At 42.9% G+C, this 27157-nt stretch overlaps 1 protein-coding gene and 1 long non-coding RNA gene across 3 annotated transcripts in view; one reads left to right on the top strand and one right to left on the bottom strand.

The window, feature by feature from the left end:
• NIBAN1 (niban apoptosis regulator 1) overlaps window positions 1-27157 on the top strand; it is a 127582-nt gene that overhangs the window by 88588 nt on the left and 11837 nt on the right. Inside the window, exons 6-10 of the mRNA XM_037009906.2 lie at window positions 11784-11899; window positions 17394-17498; window positions 17808-17970; window positions 22780-22967; window positions 25537-25698. Of these exons, the coding sequence (XP_036865801.2) occupies window positions 11784-11899; window positions 17394-17498; window positions 17808-17970; window positions 22780-22967; window positions 25537-25698 (734 nt within the window). The remainder of the gene's footprint in view (window positions 1-11783; window positions 11900-17393; window positions 17499-17807; window positions 17971-22779; window positions 22968-25536; window positions 25699-27157) is intronic.
• Window positions 46-27157, bottom strand: LOC118970822 (uncharacterized). Of its 2 annotated transcripts, XR_005058969.2 has the most exons (4): window positions 26838-27157; window positions 22025-22131; window positions 10029-10091; window positions 46-6472 (listed from the first exon to the last, which is right to left on the bottom strand). It is a non-coding gene; the product is annotated as an uncharacterized lncRNA (long non-coding RNA). The 2 variants fall into 2 exon arrangements; XR_012122843.1 differs by lacking the exon at window positions 46-6472 and having other exon boundaries at window positions 9610-10091.

The following is a 27157-nucleotide window of genomic DNA, read 5'->3' as shown; positions in this document are numbered from 1 at the left end:
TAAATACCCAAACTAAAATGGCAGTTTTTCTGGAGAATAGGAAGATATTAAGAGATATCACATAGCTTCTAATTTTTCAAGAAAAAGGAAAAAGGGTATTTCAGAAACCAAGCCCACATGACATTCTCAGTTAATGATTTAGTGTTTTATAAAAGACAATTGATTTAGCATAATCTTGTCATAGACCATGAAACAGCAAACTTCATATTTTCACTATTTTATTAGCTCAGTTAATGAAATGGCCTCTATGGTGAGCCTAGTGGAAATAACCACAAACTGAACTGTTATTCAGGTTAATGGAAGGGGAAGTGGACAAAGATACTCAGTTCGGTGCTGTCTAACAGAAATATAATGAAAGCCACATATGTAATTTAATATTTTCTAATAGCCACACTGATTACTTTCTGCAGCCCAGAGAAGGATATGTACTTGAGAGAGGGAAAATGGTTAGCGGGAAGGAAAGGATACTGTGGTCCTGCAGCTGACACTTGATATCCCCAAGTTGGAGCCCTGTCCTGGGAAGTCCTATCTAAATGTTCATAAACTAACTGTACTTACAGTTTGTCATAGAATTACATATGTCATAGCCGAAAAATGAGACCTGACAGTCAGCCTGTCTTCTCCAATGAGATAAATTAGGTCCAGAGAAACAAAGTAACTCACTTGAGGTGTGAAGCTTAAGTGACAAAAGTAGAAATAGCACCGCTCTGATTCCCACTGTATGGTGGTCTCCACTGTTCCATGCTGCATCCCTATTATTGAGTCAGTGATTTCTTTGTTCATTGATCTATTCTAAAGGGCACTCGGTGCCAGGCATGGGGCTCTGGCCTTAGGATCCAGTGATGAATATGACTCTTTGTTCAAGGACATGATAGCTTAAGGGAACACAAGTTCATCCAGCTGTGTGGCAGGTGAACCCTGGCTTCTGATGCATGTCGCTGTGTCGTCCATGACCTCCTTCGTTTTCATGGCCAGCAGGGGAGAGTAAAAATACTTCAAAGTTCATTTGTGACAAGCCCAGCATGCTCCAAGATGGATGAGTTTTCCCTTCATTAATGAAAACCCTTGAAGGAGGCAGCGGAGACCTATTCTGAGTAAACCACATTCAACAGTATGTTTAAGGAGAGAAAAAAAAAGGAACGATCTCTTCAGTTGAAATCACACTGGAAACTGCTTGGTGGCCTCAGTGAAAAGCCAGGCTGCCCCCCGTCCTGAGGGAGAGAAAGGCTGTTTCTCTCACATCAGGTAATTTACTTTACAAACACCGCAGTGTGGACCCTGAATGTCTGGACCATGGAACGTGCCGTGATTCGGCAGCTGCCTGAGGTTTTAAGAGGTGAGCTGCCACGGGACTGTTTTGACTCTGGAAGAGCAAACATGGCTCATGGTCATGAGAGGACTGGTTTTTAAAAAAAAAAAAAAGGCGTCAGATCAGCGTGAACCTGCCTAAGGATAATAGCATAACATTTCACGATATTTGAGGCACAAATACAAACCCTGCCCCAACTCACTTTCATTTCTTACACATTCCTTTTCGATCATCACTCACATGGGTGAATATGTTACATTGCTTAATCAGGAGCTATGTGTAATTTTATGATCTGGTTTTTGCAATTAAAATGATACCCAAACTACTTTTCCATGACACCTCTAAGTCATCCTAATTGTTAGTGACTGCATGATATCCCTTTCAGTAATCCCATCAGATGTTGATTAAACTTGTTATTAGCCAAGTTATAAAACAGGATCTTCCATGCACTTTACTGGAAATAATGGTGAATGCTTAGAGCTTCTTTTCATGGTAAAACCATGTATTTACTCTACCTGTAAAGTCAGCCTCTAAGCTCCCTTGGTGACTTGCCATCGGCTGCTGCAGTCAGGCGCTCAAGCACCCGAACAGCAGGATGGTCTCCGTGTGTCTGTGGCTTAAAGCAATCATGCAAAATCGGTACATTGTGGGTTCAGCTAACCCAGAAATTAAAAAGAACTCTGTTGGCAGCGTGGCCCCATCTTGTAATGCATCAGGAATGCAGACACTATTTTTATTGGCACATGACTGCTGAGGCTCCCAGTTTTTAGAAAAGAATCTGGCCCCTAGGAATCTGAGGACTAAGTTGTATACTGCCCTCCAAACCTGGAGGGGGCCATAAAATCAACCGATCTCACCTTGCCAACCAATGCAGGGTAAAGAAATGGGTTTCCAGGAGTCTGTGGCTGCCGGCCCTGCTTAGGAAAGGAATGGAGCATGGGTCAGTTTAATTTTTGTAGGTCTTTGGGTAAAGGCTACAAACAAGGGAACTGAGATCTTTTATCCGAGGTAGTTACAACTCCTGCTATAGTTAGATGTTTTAAATGAGGTTAGGTCCTGTTTGAAGGTGAGTCTGCAGGAGACAAGAAACTTTTTTTTTGCCCATTATTTTTCATTCTGATTAGATGACTTGATAAAATGAGTTACATATTCATATGATCTTAGGCACTGACTTAAATTTCTTTGATTTTCAGCATTTTCTGTTCTTTTTTCATCTGGAAATGCTTATATCTGGCTTACCCATCTCATGAGATTGCTGTGAGAATCAAATGAGATGTAAACTGTAAAATCTTCTGACAAGTGCAAGGTGGATCCTATTATTAATGATTGGTAATGATGAAGAGTGGAACGTCTCCAGATAGCATCATCAGACGATTCTTCACTGTGGGTGTGTCAGGCTAGGAGAGGATGAAACCATGCCAGTTAACCACAGTGATTTTTTTCTCTAACATAAACCTGGCCGAGTCATTCTGCTGCCTGCCTTTACTTGTAGAAAACATGCTCCTGTGGGGTGTGGATTAGACTAGGCAAAGGGTTCTGAGCTCACAAGATGAAGGTCAGCCATAGAATTGGTCAGGAAGGCTGTCTCCAAAATTTTTTTGTGCTGTCGTGACAAATCATACCAAGACCCATTCATTTTCAAGAATATGAGCAAGTGTCATCAGAAGTGAAGAACAAGTCAACAGCTAGAGGAACACCTTCCCTATTTATTCGAAAACTCAAGCTTGCTTTAAATTGTGCCCAGGTTGTGTGGCAAACTTTTGCCTGCAAGGAGTAAGCCACACAACTCCCTGCAACGTCAGCAAGAGCCACATGACCTAGTTTCCGTGGTCGGAGCTGAACGATCCCCTGAACGTGTGCCCTGCCACAGTGCCTGTAAACATTATATAGTGAACTCTTTTTAAAATGCATGTTTTAAAGAGGAAATTGGATAGTTCTCATTTGTTTTGCTGAGGCTTTAGGGTGTAATAATTTTTTCCTCCTGAGGTTATTTCAGCACCGTCTCCACAGGTTGTAGGGGATTGGAAAACAGTTCTATACTATTTCAGAGAACAAATCTGACCCATTGAAAGATATAAATATTTGTCCTGGGCAGACAGAAAATAATTGATTGTGTCGTTGTTCTCTTGGCCTGACTCTGCCCAGGTTCCTAAGTCATATAGGATGATAGATGAACTCCTTCAGGCCCCTGGGGCACATGTTCAATGAACACAGCTCCGGGGCACAGAGTATCTTCATGGTATTCAAAAGAAGCATTCTCTCCTCCCCTTATCAGGAGACTGAGGACAGCCATCCTCACTTGTTAGAAGAGACCAGGAGCATGGGTCATTTTTATTTTTATTTTTTTAGGCTTTGAAAAAAACTTAAGGTAAAGACAAGGAGACCATTTATACAAAAGAAAAGGAGGCTGACACATATCCATTGAGTACCAAAAAAGGGAAAATGAGATTCAACTAGGGTCACACCCAAATTTATGCCCAGACAATGACAATCGCTTCTAAAGCGGGTAGGGTTTCCCTCCATGGTAGAGCTCTAGTTATTCAAGATAATTTCCTTATGAGCCTGTGCAAAATATTTCCTTATCCACGTACCTTTTGATAAAGCTTCATCATAATACTGTTTTTATACATCACTTTGAGTAAGTACGAGGGTTCATTTGAATTGTGTGTGTGACCAGTTAGTTGACAGAGGGGATGTTTCTTAACCTGATTATGAGGGAACAAGATCATCAAGACCAAGTCTTCTACTGTATCTCTTTCTTCTGTGTAATTTTTTTCCCTCAAAATTGGGTCTGTAAACCACTAGAGACAGAATCACCTGAATAGCTTTTTAAATGAAGATTCCTGGGTCCAACCCCAGACCTGCTGAGCTGCATCTCTGGGGTAAGGTGAAGAATTGCATTTTTAATAAGCACTGTAGGTGATTCTGATGTTTGAGAACCACTCCCCTAATTTGGGGGAGAGGAATCATGCTCAAAGTGTGTCCCTGGACCCACAGCATCAGCTCTCCTGGTAGCTTATTAGAAATGCAAATACTTGGGCTCAACCCCAAACCTACTGAATCAGAAACTCTGGTTGGGTGGGTGGGAGCCCAGCAGTCTGTTTAGCAAGCCCTCTAGCTCACCAAAGCCTGAGAAGCACCCGGGTAGAGTTTATCCATTCCCTTCAGTAGCTCTTTACAGCAGTAGGGAAGGGATTTATTAAGAGAACCTCATTAATTTGCAACATTTAGGTTTTGTTTTTTAACCCAGAAATCTCAGTTCAGAAGAAACTTTGAAAAGAGATTTAATCCAGCCCTCCCTCTAGTGTTTGAATCTCTCCTTCCCTTCCTCCCTTTATCCCTGTCTCTCCCCCTCCCTCCCCTCCCTTTCTCTCTCTCTCTCTCTCTCTCTCTCTCTCTCTCTCTCTCTCTCTCTCTCTCTCTCTCTCTCTCACCCAGGCACTGGGCCTAGGGATAGAGGATGCAATGGTGAATGCAAACAGCAATTCCCTGCCCTCTTGGAGTTTACAGTCCAGGCATATTTCAAATGATTACACTAAAAACTATGATATAATTATTTTAAGTGCTATAGTGAGGAGGCACATGATGTCATGAGAGTGTATAATAGAGGGATTTGAGCAAGTCTGTATACCTTCTGCAAGGAAACACACCTCTGATGGAGCACTTCCTCTTAAGAGGAACTTTTGACATCCTGTTGGAGCCTGTTTCACTCTAAAATAAATCGACATCTTAGAAATGTGTTCTCTATATTGAATCAAAATCTGCCGTACTCTGTTCTGGCCCATGCCATCCTGACTCTAGTCTCTGAGTCAACTTGGAACTAATCCAGTCGTCTTATACATTACAGATCTTACATAGATGATTTCTTCCCTTTAGGTTTTTTTTTCTTCCCAAGGCTGTGAGATTCCTCACTGACTTGGTCTTCTTCAGAAGTACTCCACCTTTTTTTCTTTATTTTTGAACTTTTTACAAACTATTCTGCTGCTGTTGGAATATATGTGTTGGAAGTATATAATGATAAACTCAGAGGAGCGTATCTCAGAATCCATCTATGACCGCCCTTGTCCTTGTTATAAACATACTCCACGCTCCTGAGGCCAACTGCAACTGCTTTATGTACAGCTCTGTCACATCACTGACTTGCACTGGGCTCACAGTTAAGTGAAACCGTGGGCTTATCTATTTATCTACCTACCTATTGACTTATCTGTCTATATATTACCTTTTCCAAGGAACTGAAAATGTTTTAAGAGCAGTGCCACAGAGATTGGCCTCTAGGATGTCAGTAACCTTTAACTAGCACCTGCTACTGAGGTTAAGTGTTTATGTTTATTTGCATTATCGACCAGTCCAAATTTCTTCGGTGGGTCAGTCCAAATCATCATTTAATAACTGCCTTGCTATAAAATACAGATACAGTAAGTTTCCAACAGTCTACTAATCTATCAATCTGCTATGCCTACCTAAAGGAAACGAAGTTAGTGTGTCTCCACTGGTAGTTATCACCACTTCCTTTTCTCTGTTGACAGTCTTTTAATATTTATCGGCAACTCAAGAATTCATGAGATGCACAGCTTTTAGCTGTCTGAGGCATGCAGCGTTTTTCTGCATGGTTAAATTCCTATCAAAACAATATCTTCACTAGAAGCACCTTTATCCCATCTTTTTAAGAAGTCTTTTATATCCTCTGAGTGAGTTCATGTATCTTTGTATTTTCACTTAGAACAACACCATTATAACTCCTCTTTGGGTCTCTGGATCTCCATGAAGTATACAATATATTTGGCTTATTCCTTATAGATACGGTTTGGTTCATACATGAATATTGTAGTCTGTTAGTTCACAAAATACAATTCAGGAACTTCTAAGTAGTCCTGGGGATAGTTCTCATAAGAGTTAGCATTTGCATTTTGGGGATAAATATTTGCTTAGGTTTGTCATGAAAAAATGAGTTCTTTCATAAAAATCAAAACTTTATTACCATTTCATTAGAACAGACACCATTTATTTTTAATTCCAATGAGGAGGTTTTCTTTTGTTTTGTGTTTTAATGATGTCATGTCACATTCGCCTGGTCCTCAGTCTCCTCACCCATTAAGTGAGTGCTTTTGACTCGATGATCCCTATGGTATATTCAAACTCTAGAATTATATGATTTTGAACCTTAAGAAGAAAAGGAAATTTAAGATAATTTAAAAATTAAACCATAACACATATATTCATGTGCATGCATACACATGTACATGCATGTGAAACTGATGAAATCCAAGGTGGTTAGATTGCATCAATATCAATTTCTGCTTGTGATATTGCACTTACAGTTTTGGAAGATATTCCCAATGGGGGCAAGTGGGTGAAGGGTATGTTGGATATCTCTGTATTATTTCTTATAAAATATGTGAATCTACAACTATCTCAAAATAAAACATTTAACAAATTAAAGCATAGAGTGTTATAACAGAACTTTGGAAGTCAGGAGACCTTGCCTGACCACATATTAACTTAAACAAGTCCCTTAACCTTTCTGAAACCCAGTTCCTTTGTTAGCCTTAAAGTAGGAATATTAATTCCTACCTAATGGGGTTGTTGGAAGGATTATATGAAACAGTATGGGTAAACATCTCATATGGTTCATACTCCATGATAAATATTCAATAAATGGTGGTTAGTTTTCCCTGTGCCTCTTTCCTCTTTTCTGAAGAAGAAACTAGAGCAAACAGCCTTGCTGCCCATCTCCTAGAAGAGAAATTGACCTGAAGCTGAAGACAGTTGAGAAGACTGCGTTAGTGAGAAGAACCCCTTAGTGGTATAGTGAGTAATGCTGTTACATAACTTCCACAAATCACTAGGCAGATCCGCTAACATGGCTTGGCGCTGTTTACCGATGAAATAAAATAATATAACAAGGCAGCTTCCAAACCCACTTCGAGTCAGGGAGTCCCGACCCAGCAGCCAAAGTCAAAAATCAAGAATAACTACATAGGCCTTGGAGCTCTGACATTTCAAGTTGACTCAGACATGCTGTAAATCTGCATAAGTGGGGGGAAAAAAGCGATCTCTCTCTGACTGGCCCCCTGAATAACTGTCCCCAAGGGGCCTTGAGAAGCTTTCCTTCCCTTGCAAAATCCTTAATCATGTCTCCCCAGTATGAGTTTTCCATACAACCACACAGATGAGAAATAGAGAGAGATTGAGGAGAATAAACATGTCTTGGTCCTAAGGATGTACTTGTCAAGTGAACGGCCAAGAGCACATCTCCCACATGTCCCGTAAAATGTTTTAGAGTTTCTCAGGGCTCTATCCTTGCCCCTGGTCTGATGAATGGTTTTAGCAGTGAGGTGGATAGACACACAGATGGCAAGCCCACCAAATTTTCCAATAATACTGAAGTGAAAGAGAGTTTGGGGACATAATGATAATTTGTAAATGTTTTGGCAGGTTCTGGGGGCACTGAGCTGATCACAGTAAGTTGTAATTTAATAGAGGTAATGTTGAAACATGTACTTCAAAATCAAAAGCAGTAGCAGAGGTTAGGAAAGGCTTATATTAGCCATGGTTTTTTATGAAAAGGTGTAGGGATTTTATTTGGCCACAAGAAAGGTAGGAGTCAACAATAGGATGTGGGTGTATTAAAAAAGAGGTTAGGGAGCAGAAAAAGGAAAGTAATCTTTCCACTTTATGTAATTTGCACTAGTTAGGTAATACTCAGTGTGTTGTACTCAGTCTAGGGGCCAAATTTAAGAAAGATAAATCAGAATTGGTCACTAAAGGAAGGAAGGAAAAAAGAGGGATCAGATATAAAAGATCACAAAAACATAATTTAAAGAATGGTTAAATAAGGAGATTTAGTTATCTTTTAGAGTTATCATATGAAAGAGAAGTAAACTTACGTATTTTGCTCTGAAAGACAGAAATGAGATTAATGAGAGCATTCATGGAAGCAGATTCTGGCTCAATAGAAGGAAAATTTTTCAAATAATTAGAGCAGTTCAGTGACAAAAAGAACCACTTCACTAAACTGGGAGCTTCTTGTCCCTGGAAATATTCAAGCTTAGGCCAAATGAGAATCTGTCTGAGATTCTGAAGGCTCCCAGCATTGAACAAGAGCCTGGGGCAGGTGACCTTTACAATCACTTCCAACTTCCATAGTCTATGATTCAAGTAAGTGTGAATGCCATGGCCACTTGTGACATGCCAGAACCATTTTTTCAACTCTTGGCTCTGATTCTGACCAGCTGTATGACCTTCAGCTAAGATATTAACCATTTCTTGTTTCAGTTTCCTCATCCATAAAATAAGGAGACTTGGATTCAATGATGTCTGAGTTTCCCCAGCCCGTCTGTCTACTTGAGCATCCTCATAATGACAGCATGTTGGAAGAGGAGAGTTTGGGCTAATACCTGCCAGTTTTCCAAGTTGGCTTGTAGGGAGAAGGCCTAAAGACCAAACACCATTGTTGATTCTGGGGGCTTTTGAACTAAACTCTCAATTGCTTGTTGGCAGGAGGGTAGGTGCTTGTGATCCTGGAATTTGTTCCCAGATCTGTGGCAGGAAGTTGATCAAATAACTGATAATCTGGTTTCTCTCAAACACCTGTATAATCTGGCTGAGTTCAGCAATGCCTTTGCAAACAGTTTAGAGGAAATGAAGATCATATTACCATTTCAATATAGCTCTATCTTGTATAACAACAAAGCAGCACTGAAGGAACAAAATAGCAGCAGAGTCACAGACTCCAAGAAGGGACTAGCCGTTACCAAAGGGGAGGGGTGCGGGAGGGTGGGTGGGGAGGGAGGGACAAGGGGATTAAGGGGCATTATGATTAGTACACATAATGTAGGTGGGTCACGGGAGGGCAGTATAGCACAGAGAAGACAAGTAGTGACTCTATAGCATCTTACTACGCCGATGGACAGTGACTGCAATGGGATGGGGGTGAGGGGACTTGATAATATGAGTGAATGTTGTAACCACAATGTTGTCCATGTGAAACCTTCACAAGATTGCATGTCAATGATACCTTAATAAAAAAATAATATAGCTCTTCTTTTACAAAGCAAACATTGTTCTTTATTTCCTTAAGGATCTGGCAGTTACTGTGGTGCTTTGCTTATAATCATAAACAATATCCATAAAGCAACTTACTGTGTGGCAGATACTGTTGTGAAAGTTTTATATAAATTAATTTACTTAATCAGTTGACATACTGAAAGTCTAATGATGTATCAGTAGATTAGATCCTTTTTCTCTATGGAAAAGGAGTAGTTAAAATCCAGTTTAAATCTGTCTTAATAGTGAAGAGTTGAGAACTCAGATCCATCCCGTTCTCATTCTCTTAGGCTTCACTGCAGATGCCCAATGACTATAATTTCCTCTATGGTCCATTTGATTACTAATACTTTTCTGCCTGTAAAGGTGCCTCATCCTTTGCCACTACTACATGTTAGCCCTTCTATTGCTCTTTGATTCCTCTCTGACACCCACATCATCGTCTCCGAATCCCATTTCTTTAGTTTTTCCAAAGATCTTTGAAAATGCAGCCATCAGTGGGAGTGTCATGGTTTGCTCCGATAAAGATATAGAAGGAATGGGCAGGATTTCAAACACCTCCTCTAGTTACTGAGGTCAGCAGGGAAGAAATAAGTAAATTTATGCTTTCTGTAAGGACACGAAGGATTTAAAACTTCATTCCCAGGCTCGTGGGTCTGGCAATACTAACTTCATCCAAGTACCACATTTTCTTCCATCTCTCTTTGTTTCTTCAGGCTGGAAGTGAAAACAGCTGTAAAAAGTAAGAGCACATGAGTCCATCTCAAATCTCAATGTAGTAATTATAGTTTCCATCTCAGTTGGTAAAGTTCCTCCCAGTGTACTGAGCCCTTTATCACAGCCCCTTGCTGTCAGTTTTATGCTAAGACTTTAGTTTTGTTTCCAAACTTCTAAGATTAAACCCCAAATCAATTGCCAAACCAGAAAAAAATAACGAGGAAAAAAATACTTCAATTTAAAAAGTTGATTCTTGGGACAAGCCCTTTCGCTGATTTAGATTTTGACCAAATCTCTATGTTGGTACCAGAAATGTCAGTTACTGTGTTACATTTTTGAAGATGTAACTTCCAGGCTTCATGATACCTTCACTGTGAAGAATTTTGCTTGAATTCTCATATGCCTTGAACTGTATTTTCTCTTTTCCAAGTGCCCAAGATAATATCATAAGAGTTGCCTACAACCTATTAATTGATGGTCACCTTGCAGAGCAGATTGATCCTCTTTTCATTCTGCTCAGTCCCCCAGTCAGTCATTCAGTCCTTTCCTGAGCGGTCTTGCTGTCTAAAGCTTGAAGGCCCCCCTCCCGCCCCCAGTGATCCCCTGCCTTCAACTAACCAATCTAATACTGCCCTACAAATGGAGATCATATGCTATTGGCAAGAGAACTTTGTGTCCTAATGGGGGGTGGGAAGCAGGTGGTTTTCAATCACTTCACTTTGTCCACTTTCCCCTTTCTAAGATTTGATTTCTTTGTTATTAGATTAGGTTCTTTCTAAAATTCATTTCTGTGCTATCATTTCTATAATCCTGTTATCATTGTATACTCCAAGAACTAGTTTTATATGTTGAAACTTGTCTAGGTTAGTTTGGGCTCCTATAGGAAAAATTATCATAGTGTTGCAAGTCCTAAGATCAAGGCCCTGGCAGATCTGGTATCTGGTGAGAGAGAGGGGGCAGAGAGTGAGTCCTGTGTCTCTTCTTATAAAGGCACTAATCCCATCATGAGGGCTCTGCCTTCTTGACATCACTACCTACCAGGGGCTCCATCTCCAGATAGCAACACTCTGGGGATTAAGGTTTCAACATACAAATTTTGGGGGACGCAAATATTCTGTCCATATCAGAAATGAAGACATTTAAAGGCATGATGTGATGTGTAGAATTCTGGGAAGGCCATTCAGCCCCTGCTTACTCAACGACACTGAAAATACTACCATTTGATATTACCTCTAGTGATTATCATTGTTCATTTGCATAAATCAGCATATTTATTGATGTCGTTTGACAGAAAGTTGACAGAGGTCTCAAAGAAACTAGAGTTTTGTTCAAGAGACTGGGAGGGGATGCTTTGGATGGACTGACATGGCAGAGTTAAGAAATGGTCTGCCTCAGTGTTACAGTTAGTAGCATGAAGTCAGTAGGTGCCTTGGGGCCCAAAGGAAGCATATACAAGAGACAGAGATGGGGGTAGATCTTTTTCTAGTCCTAACCAGTATGCCCAGTAACTGATAGAATTAATAAGCTACTATGGTGAGCAAGCAATGAAATGAAACTTGAATTCAGTACTTGCTTAATTTTTCTGTATCTCATAATTCTATCCTTGTAATATTGGATGGGGTCTCTGAAGAACTACCCTTGAAGAACTATGGGAAAATGTAAAATAAGGTATTTTTCTTTGCTAAGTGTCCTTGCCTCTTTCTTCTAGATTATATGAAGCAGACAGCGTTTGAAGCCCAAGCCTTTTTAGATGCTGTGCAGTTCTTCCGACAGGAGAAGGGACACTATGGCTCTTGGGAAATGCTCACTGGGGATGAAATCCAGGTAACATGGGGCTCAGAATTTTGGATCTTTTTCTCTGCTGGGAGGTAGGAGGTCAAGGTCATAATGAAAAGTCAAACAAAAAATGTTGCAAGAATGGAAGATGTTCCAAAGGCCCTTGCTCTCATTGTCCGGAAGCATTTAAGCTATTGGGCACCCCCTCCAAGACCTCCAGACAGGGCACTAGGGAGAGTGGCTGAGACCACGGCAACTGCAATAGCAAGGATTGCTTCCACTGTCTTCTATAAAAGTGTTATTTTTTCAAATGACCTCATGCTTCTAGACTAGAAACAAATGTGGGCAGTGTGGCCCAGTGCAAAGTGTGTGGTGGGGCTTGAGGTCAGCAGACTTGGATTGAATCTTACCAAATTAACCTCTTTTAGTCTCAGGTTACTCCTCTTAAAAATAAAAATAAAAATAGGAACAACGAGATTTGCCTTGCAGAGTTTGAGAACTGAATCCTGTATTGTTAGAAAAGTGTTTGGCACATAGTTTTCTTTATCTATTGAGTGATTCATAAATGAAGTAATTGAAGGAAACAATTTTTAAAAGGACTGTTTTCTATGCATTTCATTTACATTTTCTGTTTTGTTTTGTTTTGTTTATCCTCTGAGATCCAGTGTAATTTCCCATGACCTTCACTAAATGCCAGTCATGGGCTAAGTACCTCGGTTGGCTTGGTACCAGGGGCATTGTTGCAAATCTCCAAGGAAACGGTGTCTCATGATGTGACCCCCATCTCCATGAGGACACCAATCACACAGCTGATTCAGCCAGGAAGAGGAGACTGGATATGGGCATTATTTAATTAGAGGCACACAGGGTCCAAGAAAGCTATTCTTCTATTTCCCCTCATCTCCCAGAGTGCCTCTTCTGGGGGCCAGTGAGATTTGTTATTAGGAAAGAATATTTGGAAGATGCCAGATGGTGCCTTGATTTTACATGGCCATTAAACATCGAGAGCCAAAGACATTTTCTCATGATGAGGGGGCTCTTCTTTGTTGCTCCATCATATGACTCTGAAGCTATTTTTTTGGTGGATTCTAAACTCATTTATTTCCCAGCCTGAGAATTATTCCGGAACTTTAACCAATTCTTGGTTTCTGATATTTTGGGGAAGTGCATCCATTTATAGAGGACTAAGAACTAACTGTACTTATGCCAAAAAGAAAAATGAAAGCAGAAGGGGCAGCTGAAGCATTTCACGCTGATGGGCCTGTCATAGAAACACATATATTTAGTAGATATACCAGTATTAAAATGCCTCTGTGTGACACTTTTTAACATTCAAATCCCAGTTTCGTGTGGGCATTTTAGCACACTCAAGTGCATGGAGCTGTGAGTGTTATTTCCATTCTGTAAATGAGAAGACTGAGGTAGGCAAATAGCAGTGAAGTGGCCTGCCCAGTTTTACTCACTGAACAATTATTTATGGAGCCACTATATGCCAGGCACTCCGCTGGGTGCTGGCCATCCACAGACAGGCAAGACAGGATAGTGGCTGTCCTGTGGAGCTGACAGTTGCAGAGTAACATGCTAAGTGACAAATGGCAAGGGAAGTGATGGCCTGGGACCCTTGGTCCAGTGAAAGATCAACACCAACCACAGGACCACACCAAGTTAAACATTTATTTAGCTCCTTCCATGTAACTATGCTGCTTGCTTAATTCTTTCTTTCATTTGAAATCTCCTGTCGACTCACCTTCCTTCACGATACCCTTGAAAGCAGGTACATAGCATATATTTTTGGGGGCTTGAGTATTGAGTTTGTTTTCTTCTGTTGATGTTTTGCTTTTTGCTTTGGGCTGACACCTGTGAGGTGCTGTAAGGTACAAGAGAACTAACTGACTCATCCTTTGCCATCGTGGTGAGGCAAGACATACCTACCAACATCCAGAGAACAAGGCAGCATTAGAGTTGTGTGTGTGAGTGCAGACGTGGTTCTGCGCATACACAGGCATCAGGAAGCACTGGACGCAACAGTAGCAGGAGGGCGCTAACTGGGCAGGATGAGAAATACCATAAGTGGGAAAACCTGATACCTCAAAATAAAGAACCAAGGAAGGGATCAGTAAAAACCGTGGAGTCATCAAGCGACCCAGTGAGATGTTTTGCTCCCCTAGGAATGTGAGTAGCCTTGGTGAAATCACAGACTCGTAAAACGTGTGATGAAAAGCATTTCAGGATTATTTGCGCAGCACCCTCTGGGTGAGAAGAGGTTGTTCGGGGAAGTTGGAAGTCACAAAGGCAGTCTGTGACAGAAGGGCTTATTTTGAGTCATGTCAGGCTCACTTTGGCGAAGCCGGCAAAAGGAAAAGGCTCCCCAAACTCTCCTGTGCAGGAGTCAGTGAGGGTGATCTCTACTGTGGCCTCTTATACACGGGGCTGAAGCACTACCTCCCTAGACTCACAGGAACAGAGGTCAGGGCTGGAGAGAAGCTACCAAGTCATTAAAATGGCATGGGATAACTGGGCTTGAGAATATGACATCTTTTGATTAGAGCACTGGGTTGATTTACATTTTTTTCATGTCTGCTAAGAACTTAATCATAACATTGTCCTAACCCACTCTACCCTCGGGGCCTATAGTTAGAAGATTTTCAGCATTATTCCATTATTATCTTCATAGTAATGACTCACACAGCAAGAATGGCACGACCTCATGGCGATGGATATTTTAGGCAACTGTCCACGCAAAGCAAATACCTTAGAATGACTTGCCTGGTGGACTATTAAGGTGAAAGAAAATATTTATATATTGATAAAAACATGAGTAAAAATGTCAATAAAAATGTATAAATGAGGTTGCAAAAGAAAGCATTTTGCAAAATGTAAAATCTTACAATTATTTGGTATATTGATTATTTGTCTTTGAATTAACCCTATGGGCCAAGAAAGCAGTTCATAGTTCCCACAGAACAGAGTGGTTTCAAGACAAAAAACTATCCACATTTTAGGCCTTGTCTCTATGTTCCAAAGTTATTTTTTGTTCAGTGACCTTGAATGTGGCCACTTCAAATGGATTCTTTGACCCACAGTAACTCAGTAAGACAAAGGGCATGAGGCCACAGCCTGGTTAGACCCTTAAGACCAGCCTCAAGAAGGAGGCCATCTCTCTGGACCTCAAGCCTTCCTCACAGCTTCAGCGCCTGGAAGGTAATGTGTGGTGTGGTCCTCAGGGAATGAGCCTGGGTTTGCTGATTTTGATCACCCTAATGGTATGTTTGGTTTCTGATATGTGCAATGGAATTTAAAAATGTCCACATCCCAGCAGTTAAATTTACACACGAACACACATCCTTTTCAAATTCAGAAGTGATTATTTTTCAGGTCCCTTATGCTAAAACTCAGTGGATCCTGTGCTGAGGAGAGAAGTTTGGAGAATGCTTTCAGAAGTCTGATTTATATATTAGACTAGCTACTTTCCCTAGAATGGCCCTCAGGCTTTGGGCGCTGCTTATGGAGAGCTGGTCAAGTTAGGGAAGCCCAGATGGGGCCCTGGGCAGGTATGGGGCAGCACAAGGTCAGGGCAGGGTGGGGCTGAGGGTTAGAGGAGGGTGACAGAGTGTTGGGATGAGACACAGCTGGGCCTCAGCACCCAGAGGCTCTGCCTGCCCTGTGGCTCTTCTCTGAGCCCCCTTCCCTTGCAGCCCATTTCTGTCCCCCTCCTTTTTTTTCCAGACATAATTCCTTTTCAATTCCCTAAGTTATAAAGTAGAACCAAATCTCTTGGAACATTATATGGGAAAGACTAGAAGAAAAGTATAAGTCCACCCAAGGGGAACATTCATTTTCTTTGGCCTTTGTAACATTTTCATCTTTTCAAACCCCTTTCACACTCAACGCTCCTATTCAAACTAATTCCTGCAAAAAAGATGAATTAGAGCAATGTCTATGATTCTTGAATTTAACACTTTTCAACTAAGATAGTATTTCCTGTTGATTTTAAGTTCTGGCTTCAACCTCCTCATGCTCTAAGCTCACCCTGTCCATGCCACACTTACATCACTCTTGGGCAGATGTGTTGCAAACAAGAACTTGCTCCACTGAGCAGGATGGGGACGGTCCATGAATTTTCAATTACCTACTTGAGTCTAATTGTTGGACCAGCTGATTTCCATGGGATCACAAAGACCAAGTTCCTCATATTCTCCTCAAAAATGCTGGTTCACCTTTTGACTGCCCTCGGAGAATGGTTAAGAAAGGTACAAACTTCCGCACCATTGAATTAGCAGGACTGATGGAAACCCTATCCCCATTGTAAGTTTTGTCACACCAGGAGGTTCCACGCTGCAGACGACGGGAGACCCACTGGCTGCGCCGACCCGAGCAGCCTTCCCCCTCAGGATCCCAGAAGCACAGCGGGGCTGGGAGCTGGCAGTGTCCCTGCTCAGCTCAGCTCAATGGTCACGTGCTGCCCCAGCAGAGCCCTGGTGAAGGGCAGAACCTAGTGAGCTCCTGAGTGTTTCCACTAGCATGCAGCTGAGCACTAACCTCCAAGAAAATCTTCCTTAATTCCCAAAGCTTAATTTGAATTTTTATGAGGAGGTCAATTACTCTGGACAAAATCTATTTTAAATTCATAGAACAGATGTCAAATGATTCTCTACTTTTCTGCCTGCCTCCATTCCCATAATTGCGCTTCCTCTTTATAAATCTTGGTCTACAGCCTGATACTGAATATTGAGCTGTGAGCCCCAAAAGACTCATGGTAAAAGCTGTTCCAACTTGGGGGTGGGGTGAGTGGGGTCCAAAGAAGGAGGGGCCGGTATTACATGGAGCTCTGTAATACTCGGACATGTAGAACACGGCTCAGATTCAAAAGAAACACTCTCGTGGAGCCAAGCAAAATTTTGGGAGTGATTTGGGAACAAAGTTTTTAAAAAAATACTGAAAATTTTAGAACCTCCCCCTCATCCATATTATCCACAAGTGTCTAGTTGTTCAAAGTATTTGTTACTTCCCTTATTTTCCTTAATTTTTGAGAGAATAGATGTGGGGTTCAGGAGACAATAGGCACAAAGAACCTAATGACACTGAAATATGAAGGAAGCTGCAGGAGGAATGATGGTCTCAGAAGACACAGACCCGGATTTAAGCCACTGAGGCCGAGCCTGACCCCCTTCATAATTTTGCTAAGGATGTCTTTATCCATAATTGAAGTTTTTCCTCTTATCATAAATGTACTAGACTGTTCCAGTTTGAATATGAGAAATTCGAATTGGAGGGATTTGTCCTTTGCGGTGGGAAAACATCAGTAGACATTATTGTTCCCTGTGGATGTTTAATTTAAGAATGTTTACCCGCTCGTAGCATCTCTATTGAGATTTCTTTAGCCTCAGAAGCAGAATTAAACCATTAGCCTGTCATTTCATATAGCTCAAGAAAGTCTTATGTAGCCAGGAGAGGGACAGCCCGTCGTGACATCTCCAGGTGGCCCGATGCTCGATCTATGCCATCACCAACTCACTGGCTCCTTCCTCTCTTCCTCGTGCAGATCCTGAGCAGCCTGGTGATGGAGGAGCTGATGCCCACCCTTCAGACAGACCTTCTGCCTAAAATGAAGGGGAAGAAGAACGACAGAAAGAGGGCCTGGCTTGGTGTAAGTGCTAACTTTGCTCTGCCACTGTGCTATGCCAAATGAGCGCTCCCTTCCCTTCTCTTTTAGAGCAGTTTTTTTTTTGTTAAATAATTCCTCCCCTGGGTGGAGAACTGCCTACCTCAGGTCTGCTCAGTCTCACTTACATGAGGACTAATCCAAACAGGCTCAGACTTTGAAAGAAAGGTTAGAATGTGTTTGCAGTTTTGTTTATGCTTTGATGGTCTGGGATTCACCCTCGTCCCCCTGCTTGACTCTGTCAGGCACGTACACACGACCAAGCCCCGATCTGTGTGCTGTTCTCTGTCACAGCTCCTCGAGGAGGCCTACAACCTGGTTCAGCATCAAGTTGCAGAAGGATTCAGTGCTCTGAAGGAGGAATGCAGAAATCTGATGAAGGGCCTGGAAGGAACCATCCGTTCAGACATGGACCAGATTGTGAACTCAAAGAACTTTTTAATCGGGAAGATCAAAGGTCAGTGGCGATAATCCATGCTCTTACTAACTAAATAAGCTGTACATTTAAGGCTCTACCATATAGTTGGAATTCATGATTTCAGAGGTGTATTAAATTGAGGGAATTGGGAAAAGATGATAAGAGTTGTAATTGGAGTTGGAAATGCTAATAAGGGTCTGGACCTTCCCAGGGAAACTTCAGCAACACGAAGTGGGGGAAATGCCACGGGCCTGGTGGTGGTGCTGTGCATGTGCACTGTGATGCTGCCTGCACACCGCCCCCCACGCCCTGCCATTGTAGCATTTCTGACACTGGATTGTAACGGCTTCTACCCCATCCCCCTCTCTGCCGTAAGCTCTCTAAGAGCAGGACTATGTTGTCCTAGTTCACTCAAGTATATCCCATGCCTACTACCATGCCTGGCACATACAGACTCTCTGTGAGTATTTGGATGAATGAATAAACGGATTTTCTTTTAACAGAAAAGAAGTTTTTGGCTCAGAGTTGATAGGTTTGGATTCTAGTACCAACTCCAACATGGGCCAGTCATGTGTCCTTGGGGAGGCCGCTTGACTTCTGTCTGCCTCAGTGTCCTTGGAAATCAGGAAGGCCCATGAGAGTGGTGTTGGCAAATTGTGGCCCCTGGGCCACATCCAGCCTGCCACCTGTTTTTGTAAATAACATTTTATTGGAACACAGCCGTGCCTCTTCCTTTATGGACGACCAAGTGACAAATACTCACTATTTGTCCCTCGGCAGAAAAAAGGCTGCCTGTTTCCTCAGGAGAGGCGTGAGACGGCCTCTTAAGGAATCCGACAGGATGAGATCCTGTGGTTCTACTTTCCTCCCTCCCCACAAACATGCTGCACTGAATGTCACTTCAGAGGACAAACGCGCGGTCCTCTCTGCGAGCTCCTCTGTGGTGTGCCGCTGTTTGCCTGCAATCCTCCTACGCTGTCACTCTTCAGATTATTCACTCATTCAAAGAATATTTGCTCAGGGCTTTCCGAGCAAGGCCATGGAGCTTTAGCAGTTCCTCTCCAAGAGTCTAGAGTCTCACAGGGGACTGTGGCTCAGTATCCTCTACCCTTCACACCCTGTTTGTAATGCAGCCCAGCTGACTTCAGGGCTTTTCTAATGGGCCCTGCTGAGAAGAGACTGGAGGAGGCCCACCTAGAGCAAGGAGTGTGTGTGTCTCAATCCGGGTGTCTGTTCACAGGATTCCTTCCAAAAGCCAGATATAAACCAGTTTCAGAGTGTTTTGAGTTCACTGTTACCCATGTCCCTTCCTGCTCCACAAGCATGGCTGGTCTAAAGTGGACCATATATTGAAGAACCTTATACAGCTTAAAACTGCCAACACACAACTCCTGTGCCCACATTGCTATTATCTGGGGCTGAACTGGCCTAACTCTGACCGTTCTAAGGGCCTGCACTAAACCAGTCCTCTCTGTCTTACCTGAATCTCTGTGGCTCCAGTATATCCCACATAGGAAGGAAAAAGTTTCTGCCCTGGGCTAGTGTTCATTTCCTAAAAGAGGCCTTGAGAAATATCATTTGACCCAGTAATTCCACTCCTAGGAATTTACCCTGAGAATGCAGGAGCCCAGTCTCAAAAAGACATCTGCACCCCTATGTTTACCACAGCACTATTTACAATAGCCAAGAAATGGAAGCAACCTAAGTGTCCATCAGTAGATGAATGGATGCAGAAGATGTGATACATATACACAATGGAGCATTATTCAGCCATAAGAAGAAAACAAATCCTACCATTTGCAACAACATGGATGGAGCTAGAGGGTATTATGCTCAGTGAAATAAGCCAGGTGGAGAAAGACAAGTATCAAATGATTTCACTCATCTGTGGAGCATAAAAACAAAGCAAAAACTGAAGGAACAAAACAGCAGCAGACTCACAGACCCCAAGAATGGACTAACAGTTACCAAAGGGAAAGGGACTGGGGAGGATGGGTGGAAAGGGAGGGAGAAGGGGGAAAAGGGGCATTATGATCAGCACACATAACGTGGGGGGTGGGCACTTGGAAGGCAGTACAGCACGGAGAAGACAAGTAGTGATTCCATAGCTTCTTACTGCGCTGACAGACAGTGACTGTAATGGGGTGTGTGGTGGGGACTTGATGATGGGAGGAATTTAGTCATCACAGTGTTGCTCATGTAATTGTATATTAATGACACCAAAAGAAAAATAAGTAAATAAATAAATAACCAGGAATAAATAAACAAATATTTGACCAAATAAATAAATAAATAATAAACAAACAAATAAATAAATAAATAAAATAAAATAAAGGAGGCCTTGAAAGGAAGTCTTGATCAGGTCTCTTTAAAATGAGTGTCAAAAGCACATTTTAACCCAGCCTCCAGCTGCAAAACAACGAAGTATACTTCAGCCTCCATGGAGAAAGGGCTTGGATTTCAGAAATATCTTTGGGAGTATTAACTAGGAGTCTTTCCTTTTCCTCCCATGAGCTCTGGAGGATAAAGTAACCACCGCCTTAGTTCCGATCCACAGTTACTAATCCAGTAATTAGCATTTTTCTGCTCCTGCTGAGTACAAGGACTATGAGGATTCAAAGAAGACAACATTTTACAAGTAGAAGACAAGAATCATGTCACAGACACGGAAACAGAAGGAAGTTTATAATAAATACCACAGGAGAGGCAGGAACAGAGAGCACAGTGGTTCCCAACCAGGAACCATTTCAACTTCAAAAAATTGCGTGGGGCTCCTCATTACAAGAGTCCCGTTGTAGTGTCAGTGGCTTAGAAGACGTGATAATGCCAACAGACACAGTAAGAGGGGACAGTCACTGAGCACTTCCTGAGGGTCACAGGGTTCTAAGCAGTTTGGACATGGTAAACACACTTAATCCTCACTGTAACCCTAAGGTGTGATTACTCTTATGATCTCCATTTTACAGATAGGAAAACTGAGGCAGAAATTAAGTAACTCACCCCAGACTCCAAAACCAGAGTGTGGCAGAGTCCCGCTTTCCCCTCTAATTCCTATACTTTCACTCTTACTGACTCTGCACCCCTGCTCCCTCACGGAGGCCTGAATTTCGTGTGGCTTATGAATTAATGTGTCACAGCACAGCGTTCTTCACAGCAGCATCTCCACAGCCTTGCAAAGTAGCCAAGGAGACCCACGTGGGATGTGAAATTTACTCATCCATAAGGGAACACCGCAGAGCACTGCTCAGGAAGCCGTGTGGTGGGCCCAGGGCATTAGGCTGTCCCCTGTGGGTGAGGTTTGAACTGGGTCCTGCAGGGGGGAGTGGGATGTTCACAGGCAAAGGTGGAGGACGGAAGGCACAGGTAAAAGGAGCATTGAATACAGGCACGGAGAGGGGGCTGGAGCACAGGGTGGTACACAGGCATCAGGAGGGTCAGGCAGAAGGGAACCCGCCCGCCCCCTCCATGGCCCCTTCGCTGGGCCTCTCTCGCCCCACCCAGCAGGTGAAATCGGGCAGCTGAATCTTTACTGTATAATACCCATGTCCACGCTTACTCTGAAACTTCAATTCAATGCTCTTCAAATAGTTCTTCTCTTACAGTTAATCGATAAATAATGTTTTTATTCTCCTGGCAAACAAATCTGCATTTTGGTATCAGATGAGTCATGTTTAGAAGTCATAGATTGTTTTGTATCTGAAACATACAATTGAAAGGGTTTTTTCCCCCTAGTAATTCTATGACCTGTTTCATATTTTAATCCCAGATAATTTATGAATTATTCATAATATTAATAGTATTGATCATCTCAGATTATCAGAATAAGAGGCGGTTTGATCCTCCATAACTGAAATATTTCTACAAATTGGAATAATAATGTGGCCGTTCATTTCACTGTAAGCAACATTTGCCAATAAAAACTTAAGAAATACATTTCAACTGTAGTCCTGGATCTGCACATTAGGGTGCAATCTTGGTCAAGCCATCTAACACCTGCAGGCCTCTAGTTTTCCATTTGTGAAATGGAGAAACTGGGCACCCAGCTGACTTTGAAGGTCTCTTCTCAGTTATACGTCAAGGCTATGTGGCTCACCTCGCTCCATGAAGCTAGCTTTCCAGTCCATGGAAGGAGCTCGGGTTCCGCTCTCGGGCTTCCCTCCCTGGGTGGCTGCTTCCAAACGTGGCGCATCATGAGAATCTCTGGAGTGCATGAGAATAATGCACGTTAAAAAATAGAGCTTTCCAGGTGCAGTCCAGGCTTGCTGAGTCAGCCTCCCTCCTGTGCCCTCCTCTTCTAAACCAAAGGGCACTATTTGCCTCTGGGAAGTGGGAGTATGGTTACATTTTTCACATCCCTTTTTAGGATTTCCTGTACTCTACATTTCGTCGCTGCATGTTCTTAGGGAAATGAATAAAACTCAATAAATTGTTATATTCCATTTTTGTATATGTTGTACACCTGAAACTAATGTATATCAAGTTTACCTTAATAACAAAACCAATACATTGTGTTTTTAGAAGACAAATTGTGCTTCTAAAATGATGATGATTGATGGTAAAGAGGTGGGTCACTGGCATTTTCTTTTTTTGTGTTAGGAATTCCATGTTCATAGGGACCAAGCAGAAAAATGCACTTCATCCCAGGGCAGAGGAAAGCTTGGGTAGAGGACAGATTCTGCTTGCTGGGCTTCTGAAAGCAGCTAGTAGTTCCCCATTCTGGTGGCTGCTGGTGCAGGGTTCACCGTGCTGGTCTGTCTTGCCCATTTGAGCTTGCCCTGGCTGTGGCTCCAGTGCCTTGGAACCCAACTTTGCCGCAAGTCATGGTTTTCTGGCTCTTTCCTACCTCAGCGATGGTGATGCAGCCAGCAGAGAGCAACTGTGCGGAGAATGTGCAACCGTTCTTGGCGTCCATTCTGGAGGAGCTCATGGGACCTGTGAGCTCGGGATTCAGTGAAGTACGCTCACTCTTTGAAAAAGAAGTGGATGAACTCAGCCAGAACTTCCAGACCACCAAAGACAGTGCACGGCTCAAGGAGGTAGGATCTGACGCAGGGGAGGTGAATGTGAACAGGCGCCTGGGGCTGCCTTTCCCTGAGCCTGTGGGCACTCAGCCATTCTTCCCTTGCTTCCTTCCTCCCACTGGTCTGCCCTTCCGTCTGCCCATCTAGGCTTCATCTGTCCATTTATCTATCCACCTGATTTCTATTACTAATGGTTTCCAAGTTGTCAAAATAATAACATGCTTGTACAAGTGAAGCAGTGTGTTCAAATACATATATAAAGGCAAAACCATTCACCCATGTGCACCTAATCCTAGTCCACACCCAGCTCCTAGGCCGCCTCCACTCCCAACTCCCTGAATTAACTAACATAAATAGCCCGGGATGTGTTTTCACATAATTTTCCTTGTTCATACAAACATATGAGCATGTATGCTCATTTCTGTAAGTCTTGTTTGTTGTTTGACTGGTTTCTAAAAATATAGACTCATAATAAAAACCAGTGTTTCTCAAAGTATTGCTTCTGAACCACCAGCATCATCATCATCACCAGGCTGTTAAAAAAAAGCAAGTTTTCAGGTTCCCGCTAATGACCTACTGAATCAGAAGCTCCGGGGCTCTGGCCCCGCAGTTTTAACAGAACCACCAGAAGGGTTGATGCCCCTGAAGTTTGAGAATGACTGACAGACATAACCTGGCACCTTGGTTTTACTCTTGACATATCATCAAGGGCATCCCTGCAAGTCAGTGGATAAGACCCTTCCTCGTTCCTTTTCTGATTTGTTTATGCATATAATGTACATGCACATGATTGTACATAAACAAGATCATTTCATATACATTTGGGGGCCTCTTATTTCAGTTTTCCTTTTAACTTGCTTTTACTTTCCCTCCTCCCCCCAAAGCCACCCACTCCTCCTGTTGTTAACTAGTGTTACCAACTTGACATATGCCATTCTGCACTTTTCTTCCTGCTGAGAGAGCATATAAAACACGTCCATTTATAGGTTATTTTTAGATTGTTTGCTCTTAGAAAAAACGGGATTATGTTATATATGCTACTATGCTCATCAGTGTTTGCATTTTAAAATATCTCATGAAGCTGTTTCTAAGTTAACTGTTCTAGCTCTAAATCCTTCTCTATAATGGCTGCGTAACATTTCATGTAGAGATACACCATGATTTATTCAACAATCCAGATGTTTCTGGCACCATGAGCAAAGCTGCAGTAAATAACCTTGTTGTTACATATATTCATATACTTTGATGTCCTCATTTATATGGGATACATTACTAGGACAGGGATTGCTAGGTGGAAAGGTAGGCTTATTTCTCCTGTCAACAGATGTTGCCATGTGCATTCCAAAAAGAGGATTTAAATTCTTCATTTCTACCCATTGTGTATGGCAGAGTCCTGTTTTCCCCCTATTCCCATCAGCTATATGTATTATCAATTGTTTACATGTTTGCCAATCTGATAGGCACAAAGTGGTAACCCATTTTACCTCCCCTCTCTGCTTAATTGTTATTCCTTTAAAACAGACACATTACAGATTGTGTGATGAGGGGCAGGTTTGAGGGAATGCTTGTGACCATTAGTTCCACTTCAGTGGAGGGCTTCATAAATCCTCATCATGAGTAATGTTTTTCTCTTTACAAGCTTGGGAATGGTCCCTTTAAAAATTCCTATTTAGAGAAACCGAGGAATCTAGATTTTTCATTTCTGTGACTTGAAAGTCCAACAGTGCACACTAGATTAATCACACTCACCCTATGTTGATCCCCAATTCTCCGTCAGGCATCCATTTCAGAACGTACCTTTCTATCTTTGTTTTTGCCACCAAATTCTCCTGTCTATTCCAGATGTCCAACATTGAATTTTAAAACTTATTTTTAAATAAGCTTGGAAAATAGAATGTGTTCTGTTGGCAATAATACAGTGTAAGAGTATGCTGCTAATACTTCAGGCCTTTAGCAGACAAGGTCTGTCTCTGTCCTCTTGCTGGAAGCTCCCTGGCCTCATCAGTCAAGTTACCACTTGTGCAGACTGGAGGAGGGGGTCCCCAGTTTTTAACACTGAATGCCTCTCCCAGGCCAGGCCTCTTCCTATCACCCGCCTCCCCACCCACCAGCACCACAGAGAACCCCAGAGAGGGAAGCCCATGGACATGGGCAGAGCCCCAGAGAACTGTGGGGAGTCCAGGAACATCCTGAATCCCCTCAGGTGTCTAAGAGGGTGCCACTTATTCAAGAAGGCTTTGGAGGTTCATGGACCCAGCAGCAATTCCCTGTGCCCAAGAGCCTGCTTGCCTAGTTCCTGAGCTTTGGAAGTGGAAGTGTGGAGTCCATCAAGAGCTTAAAAAGACTGAATGCCCCTAAATGCATGCTCCTGTGATCCAGTTTGTTCTACCAGTCTGCCCCCAGAGACCTACGGAAGGAGGGAAATACAACAGTTGTAGATGTCACAGATGTACTGAACCAAGAAGTGATTCACTCTAATAACATACACTGGATTGTTTAAAATTTGTGTGATAAACATGTATGTAGTAGTGCTCCTGAGTATGAGTATTTAATGCATTTCATTTTTCTCTTCACCAAAACGCAGCATCTAGACCAGCTTATGAATCTGCCACTGGATTCTGTGAAGATGGAGCCTTGTTACGTTAAAGTCAACCTGCTTCAGGAACGCTTGCAGGACCTCAAGAGCCGCTTCAGGTTCCCCCACGTCGATCTTGTGGTTCAGAGGACACAGAACGACATGCAAGAGGTGGGAGCCGCGGGGGCGTCACGGTGGGTGAGGACGGAGAGAGCAGAGAAGCAAGTGCTGGCTCACGAGGCTGGTGTGCGTGCCACTCAGGGAAGCGGGACCTGTTTCCTCAGCTGTCACACGGAGCCGAGGACAGGTTTTGTCCTTCCAGCTGGCTTTGTCCTTCTTCCATGACCATCACAGAGAAGAAATATCTCAGAGAAATAGAGTAGCATTCACTGATAATTACCATATGGGTCAAATCAGTGCTTTTAACCTTGACTGCACACTAGAATCATCTGGGGAGCTTTTAAGAAATACTGATGTCTAGACTCCATTTCCAGTGACTATGATTTTTTTTTTCGGTCATTAAAAAAAACTTCCCCATTCCCATTCCCACTGCTTCTAATATGCAGCCAGGATGGGAATCACTGGGCTTCATTAATTCCCTAACCTAGTTAAGAGTAAATCAATCACACCTTCCTATTTGGATGTCTTGAGTCTGCTTGATAGGTTCCCTTTTTTTCCCCCAAAACAACTTTTCTTTTGGAACAGGGATGAAAAGTACAGTCTCTTCTCATATTAATAGTGCTTTCCAGATGAAGATGAATGTAGTCATTGAAGCCAAAAGGGCATGGTTCTCTTTCACAGATATTCCGGGGAACCCTTCTGTGGGGCTGGACACTGCCAGATCCACCTCAGGGAGCTGCCTGGGGGACAGATTCTTAGCTAGGTTCACTCAGGCGTTGGGTGAGCAGGCAGTGAGAGACCAACCTGCGGGATGCCTGGGGAAGAAAGGAACATTTTTTTTCTCCAAAGTTATGGGCAGTTTTAAGTGATGTCATCTCATTAGCTAACTTCTGAGATGTGAGATTTAAACACAGACGAGGGGGAAAACCGGGCAACAGGTTAAGAGATGCCCCTTTGAAATACTGAACCGTGGTGAAACTGACCCCAGGCAATGCAGAGAGTAAGAAATCTGAGCTACTTCCGTTTCCTGACCCGGGGAGCATGTCAGCCACCGCCTCCACGGAGCCCGCCCCCGCCTCCCTTGCCGCCTGGCAGAGAAAGGAAGAGAAGTGGTAGATGAAGGTGGTTTACATCCCCCTGAAAGTGGAGAGGAAGGACTAAAGCAGCCAGAGTCGCTGGGGAAGGCTCACCTCGTCTTGTCCAGCCCTGGCTGTGGGACGACCGTGGAAGGTGATGGTGTCCTTTCCAGTTAGAGCAGAAAGAGAAAAGAAAATGCGCATTCACACATACACGCGTGCGTCCGTGTGTCTCTCCGTGCCTCTTACTGAGCCCACTGTGGCCACGTGCCTATTTATTTCACAATCCGCAGAACAAAACAATAGGGGGCCCCCCTGTGGGGATGAGGGCCTCTTGCCCTGGGCCACCTGCAGAGGGGCGCCCGAGGTGCCTCGTCCCCGATGGCCGCCCTTCCGTCCGGGCCCTGACGGGGCTGTTTCTGTGTCATGTTGGT

This window comes from Manis javanica, chromosome 11 (genome assembly GCF_040802235.1).
Source record: "Manis javanica isolate MJ-LG chromosome 11, MJ_LKY, whole genome shotgun sequence".
Lineage (NCBI taxonomy): Eukaryota > Metazoa > Chordata > Mammalia > Pholidota > Manidae > Manis > Manis javanica.
Note: the sequence above shows the minus strand (reverse complement) of the source record. Positions and strands in the feature narration are given on the sequence as shown.